This window comes from Panthera onca, chromosome F1 (genome assembly GCF_046562875.1).
Source record: "Panthera onca isolate mPanOnc1 chromosome F1, mPanOnc1 haplotype 2, whole genome shotgun sequence".
NCBI classification, from domain to species: Eukaryota; Metazoa; Chordata; class Mammalia; order Carnivora; family Felidae; genus Panthera; species Panthera onca.
This window is the reverse complement of record NC_138355.1, coordinates 30,897,119-30,903,155: the sequence shown is the minus strand read 5'-3', so window position 1 is coordinate 30,903,155 and position 6,037 is coordinate 30,897,119. Positions and strand designations below refer to the sequence as shown.

The following is a 6,037-nucleotide window of genomic DNA, read 5'->3' as shown; positions in this document are numbered from 1 at the left end:
GGGCCAAAAGGATGTTGACAAAGTGAGCGTATAGTTTTAGGTAAGTCACAGGTGAATCAACTCCGTTAAGCCATCCTCTCCCACCCACCTCCCTCTTCCCCTTCTAATCCTGAGTCACAGGTGAAGTTTTGTTTTAGCCCCACGTAAGGCACCTATGAGGTAAAAATCCGAGGGTTTGAATCACAATGGGATTACATAATTAGCGGTAAACCATTGATGGCCAGGAAAAGGAGGTGGATTTTCAGCTCAGAGCAGTCATAGGCAGCACATACCTATTGACACCTGAAGTGCTGACACGTTTGGAGATGCGTTGATGTGGAAAACTTTATGTTAAAGATGTGTAAGTTACTACTGGGTGTAGGTACTCAAGACAGTTTAGCTCATATATAGGTTAGTGTGTGTTTCTTTAAAGGTTAGAAACCTGAAGACAAAGGTCCCATCTTTGAAGTTAGGTTGTACCTCCTTCAGTATCTGAGGAATGCTTTGCACAAGTAGGCAGTAAATGTTACATTATAGGGACTCTGCCACAGAACCTGGTGCAGTTTTATCAGCTTTTTTAACACATGAAGGATTTACCTCTATTTTAGTAAAAAAAATCTATAAGGGTCTAAACATTTTTCACTCCTCTGCTTTCTCCCACATCATTTCTGAAACTGTAGCCCATCTTTTAAATTTCTAAAGTAGTAGACTTTTATACTAAAGCATCAAAGGTAAATAATTTGTTTTTATATTGCCTCAAGAGTAGTTAGACCCGAATTCCTAAGTTTTGGTAGGCTCAATTACACATTGCTAAAGAAATGAATTATGTGCATTTTTGCTTTTATATTACCGTTAAGGTGCATAATCTGTACCGGATCATATATTGTGAATTTTGACAGTTGTCATTTCTGTTCTTTAGAGGATGAACCATCTTCACAAACTATTTTAAGCCAAACAGTCTCAAAGAAAACTATCCAGAGAACACAAGAAATTCCAGGTAAGAAGAGTGATTTTATTTTTTGCCTTACCTGCCATCTTTTTCATTTCTTTTTTTTAATGTACACACTATAGCCTGGTTCATCAAGGGTCCCAATCATAACTTATTCAGAATTACAGTGAATCTTCTCTATAGTTTATTGAGTTAAACCATATAGGTATATGTCATGAAAAGATGGAATGGATACTTGAGTATCTACTAATTACGAGCCACTTTGGATATGGTAATTCATTCACATAACTCTGCAGGATAGATGTGCCCATTTTATAGGTGAGAAAACTGAAGCTCAGAGAGGCTAAGACCCTTCTCTATGTTTACATGATAATGTGACAGCCAAAATCGGCTCCAGATTTGTCTTCTTCAAAACCCTTTCATTTTCCCCAAGTACCTCATTGTCACTCTCCCATGTAATAATTAGCCACTCAGTGAAATTCGTTAAGTGTGGTGTGAGTGAATATGTCTCACTACCTTCCATTTAAAATGGATTAAGTGGGGGCACCTGGCTGGCTTAGTCAGTGAAGCGTGTGACTCTCGATCTCAGGGTGGTGAGTCGAAGCCCTACATTGGGCATGGGGCCTACTTAAATAAGAAACTAAAAATAAAATGGATTGAGTGATCTGTATAGTAAAATCATGGCATGATATGGTCAATATTTCATCAAATCTAAAATGTCATCAGTTGTAAGATTCACCATCGTTTTATGTACCACCTAGAAGGAAGAAATGCTGCCAGTTAAACTGTAACATCCCGTAGATTGTATGATGCATCCCAATTTCAGAGATGTTAAAGACTTTTTTTTTTTTAAAGTTTATTTATTTTTAGAGAGAGTGAGCGCATGTGGGAGGGGCAGAGAGAGAGGGAGTGAGAGAATCCCAAGCAGGCTTCACACTGTCAGCACAGAGCCCGATATGGGTCTCGAACTAATGAATCGTGACATGATGACCTGAGCCAAAACCAAGAGTCGGATGTTTAACGGACTGAGCCACCCAGGCACCCCGCCCCCCTCAATTTCAGAGATGTTAAAGTGTAAAAACATTTGCATTTTATTATCAATGTAACATAGACTTAGGCTATGTTGACAGTCTACTTAAGTTTTAAAAGCTGTTAAAACTCTTTTGGAAAGCAAGGAAATGGATTTAGTTCAGTTGCTAATGCTTAATTCCTTTGGTTTTTAGTTCCGTTTATTTTCAGTTTGCTGTTTTTGATATTAAGAAAGTCCCACAACAGTAAAACTCCTATCTTGACTTGTTTCCTTAGCCATTGCTTCTAATAAGATTATGCTTTATGATTTGACCTATTCTGTCCTCAATTTAGAATAAGGTACATCTAGTTCAAGTTTAGTTCTAAGTAAACACGCCCTTTATATTTAATTCCTTGAATTGCCTATGTTACTGGGTTAAGATTATAAACTATCTTAGAAAAATGCTTTGAGTAATAAATGCTATAGATTTTCCCAGCCATGTGGAAAAATCATATTCTTGAAATTTTATCATAGCATATTTATTTGCTTATCTCTTACACCTAGAGAAGCAAACTTTTCTAAAATTTAGAGTAAACGTATAAAAATTATGGTGTTAATTTAAGTAAATTGATAGAATGAAGACTGTTGAACACCAGCCTATAGACCATTATAAAACTGTTATATAATAAAATACCTTGAACAGTCTTTTGGAGTTCACATTAGGTCTATGTTTAAGGACCACTAACGAGGTACACAGCTGCATAATGTTGTGCAAAGCTCACTGGACTTTGCTTATGTTACCCACCCACCTTGAGACACGGGCCTTTATCCTATCATTTCCCCTGCCGAACCCGCAAGGCCACTGAGGAAATGATACAGTGCATGCATATTTTGTACACAGTAAAACACAGATACAAGGAGTCCCTCCCGCTCCCTGCCCCTTATGGTACTTTACAAGAGGTGTGAAGTTCATAAAGTTTTGCTTAAGCATTTCCTTTTCTCAAGAAGCTTATGTTGTAATTAGAAATGGAAAAGAAAAAACATTTCTCAGTATAGATAATAAATTGATGGAACCTATGCATAAATTACCTGGAATGTATCAGTAGTGTAGCATGCATATAAGTAGAAATGAGGATATTTACATCTTTGGGAGATTTGAGATATTAAGAATTCAGTGGTACATTTATTTATTTCTTTATTTATAAAAGAGCTTTTTTAAAGTTTGTTTATTTTGAGGGAAAGAGTGAACAGGGGAAGGACAGACATAGATGGAGGAGAATCCCAAGCAGGCTCCATGCTGACAGCATGGAGCCAGACGTGGGGCTCGAGCTCACGAATGGTGAGATCATTACCTGAGCTGAAATCAGGAGTCGATGTTCAACCAACTTAGCCACCCAGGCGCCCCAAGAATTCAGTGGTACTTTTAAAAATCATCCTGCAGGGGCGCCTGGGTGGCTTGGTCGCTTAAGCGTCCGACTTCGGCTCAGGTCATGATCTCACGGTCCGTGAGTTCGAGCCCCGCGTCGGGCTCTGTGCTGACAGCTCAGAGCCTGGAACCTGTTTCAGATTCTGTGTCTGCCTCTCTCTCTGCCCCTCCCCTGTTCATGCTCTGTCTCTCTCTGTCTCAAAAATAAGTAAACGTTAAAAAAAAAAAATTAAAAAAAAAAATCATCCTGCATCAAGCACTTGGCATGCTTCAAGGAAAGAGTTTAGGGAATTATTGAACAAATGCTTATAATGTGTGTCTAGCGGAGGAATTATGTAAATAGTAGTCACTCTTTGATGGAGTACTAGTTTAAGTAGACCTTTCCCCTTATAGCCTTTCTGTTTAACTTTCATGTTGAAAAATAGTGCTGTAATTGTATATAGGACCACTGGTGTGGACTGAGAGAAATCTATCCAAAAATACCCTTAAGAATAAAGACCAAAGCCAACGGGCCACCTTCTAAAACAACCTACTAAAGACAACTACATCATCTGCCTTCCTGTTTTTCTAAGCCATGAGAAATACTGATTAGTTTAGAACAGGGATACAGATTGAACTCTTATTGTTTGAAGTTCCAGAATTGAAATGTTTTCACATTAAAATAGTCATTGAGTTGTTCATTCAGTTCAGTCCATGTATGTATGTGTGTATGTATGTATTTTAATGTTTATTCTTGAAAGAGAGGAAATTCTTGAGTGAGGGAGAAGCAGAGACAGAGAGAGGGAGATATAGAATCTGAAACAGGCTCCAGGCTCCAGGCTTCAAGCTGTCAGCACAGAACCTGATGCATGGTTTGAACTCACAAACTATGAGATCATGACCTGAGCCAAAGTTGGACACTTTTAACAGACTGAGTCACCCAGGTGCCCCAGTCCATGTATTCTTACATAACTGTTCTGTGGTCAGATTCATTCCTTTCTGGAAATCATGGAACTATTTTACAATATAAAATTATATTGGGAGAACTTCATTTACTTTTCCTAAAGTTAAATAGGTATTTTTGTTCCAACAGTTGTGGTTTCTAGTTAAATAATCATAGATAATTATTTTTTAATATCTACCATTTTGTCATGAACATTTGATTCTCTGGCTGCTGAACATTTGATTTTTTTGGAGTATTCATTCTCTAGATCTTTACTGAGTACCTACTTTATGCCAGTCCCCATGCTAGATGCTGGGGGTGCAGCAGTGAGCAAAAGCAGACAAGGGAAGAAGATTGCTACAAAATAAGGGTACTTGCTCTTTTATTCTCTAATACTATCTCTCTTTGGTACTCTGTCTCCTTGAAGCATCTTCTCTAAGGATATGTACATAATAGAGCGTACAGGAAATACTTCTTTTTTTTTTTTAATTTTTTTTTTTTTTAACGTTTATTTATTTTTGAGACAGAGACAGAGCATGAACAGGGGAGGGTCAGAGAGAGGGAGACACAGAATCTGAAACAGGCTCCAGGCTCTGAGCTGTCAGCACAGAGCCCAATGCGGGGCTCGAACTCACGGACCGCGAGATCACGACTTGAGCCGAAGTCGGCCGCTCAACCGACTGAGCCACCCAGGCGCCCCCAGGAAATACTTCTTAAAAGATAGGGAAAAAAAGTAGTAATTGATGTCTATAGATTAAGTTGAGTTTTAGGTTTTAATTAAGCCTGATAAAGGTGAGAATGCAGAAGAGAAAAAGAGGAAAGTAGTTGTAATAATGGGATTATGAACATGTACAGAATTTATTTTAAAAGCTATTTTTATAAGTTTTAAATACCTGATGTTTGAAATACTAGCAACTGAGATAGATATTTCATAGAATCTTACAGCTGGAAGATTTAGGGAATTCATCTACCCAAAGTCTCTATCAATGCAAGTATCCCTTTGTTAGCATCCATTCATATACTGCCTGATCATTTTCAGTGAGGTGAAAATCATTCCCTCACTATCTGTTCTGTTTTGGAGACAACATTAATAACTTAAGTAATTAAAAGCTAACTTTTCTCTTACTTTCTGTGTGTTGATCTTAGTTCTGCCTTTTTGAGCTACAGAAGTTTAATTGCTTTTCTACATCTCTGTCTTTAAGATATATAGAAACATGTTCAATAAGTGTTTTTCGAACAAACAAGTGCCTGGCCCATCACAGTTTCTCTTCTGGATACTCTTAATGGGGAAATTGCGTGAAGTCAGTTTTGTAAAAACAAACATAGGCAGTCAGTGTAATGGCGGGGACCAGTGATAACCAGTTCAGAATGGTTTTCACTGTTCTCCTACAGCGCCAAACACAATGTTGTTGTTGTTGTTGTTGTTTTTAAGTTTCATTTATTTTGAGAGAGAGAGCATGTGCACATGTGCAGGGGAGGGACAGAGAAAGGGAGAGAGAGAGAATCCCAAGCAGGCTTCACACTGTCAGTGCAGAGCCTGATGTGGTGCTCAAACTCACAAATCGTGAGATCATGACCTGAGCCAAAATCAGGAGTCTGATGCTTAACCAACTGAGCCACTCAGGGGCTCCATGATGTTTTTTATAAAGATAAATGAAACAAACATAATATAATCCAAATTCAGATATATATTGGACTTTAGATAATGTTTGATGTTTTTTGAGAACACAGCTTGGCTTTCTAGGTTAACAT

General features: G+C 38.0%; 1 protein-coding gene across 2 annotated transcripts in view; it reads left to right on the top strand.

Moving 5' to 3' along the window:
- TOR1AIP1 (torsin 1A interacting protein 1) overlaps positions 1-6,037 on the top strand; it is a 43,396-nt gene that overhangs the window by 1,234 nt on the left and 36,125 nt on the right. For both annotated transcript variants that reach the window (XM_060643816.3, XM_060643815.3), the window contains exon 2: positions 899-976. In XM_060643816.3, coding sequence (XP_060499799.1) covers positions 899-976 — 78 coding nt within the window. The remainder of the gene's footprint in view (positions 1-898; positions 977-6,037) is intronic.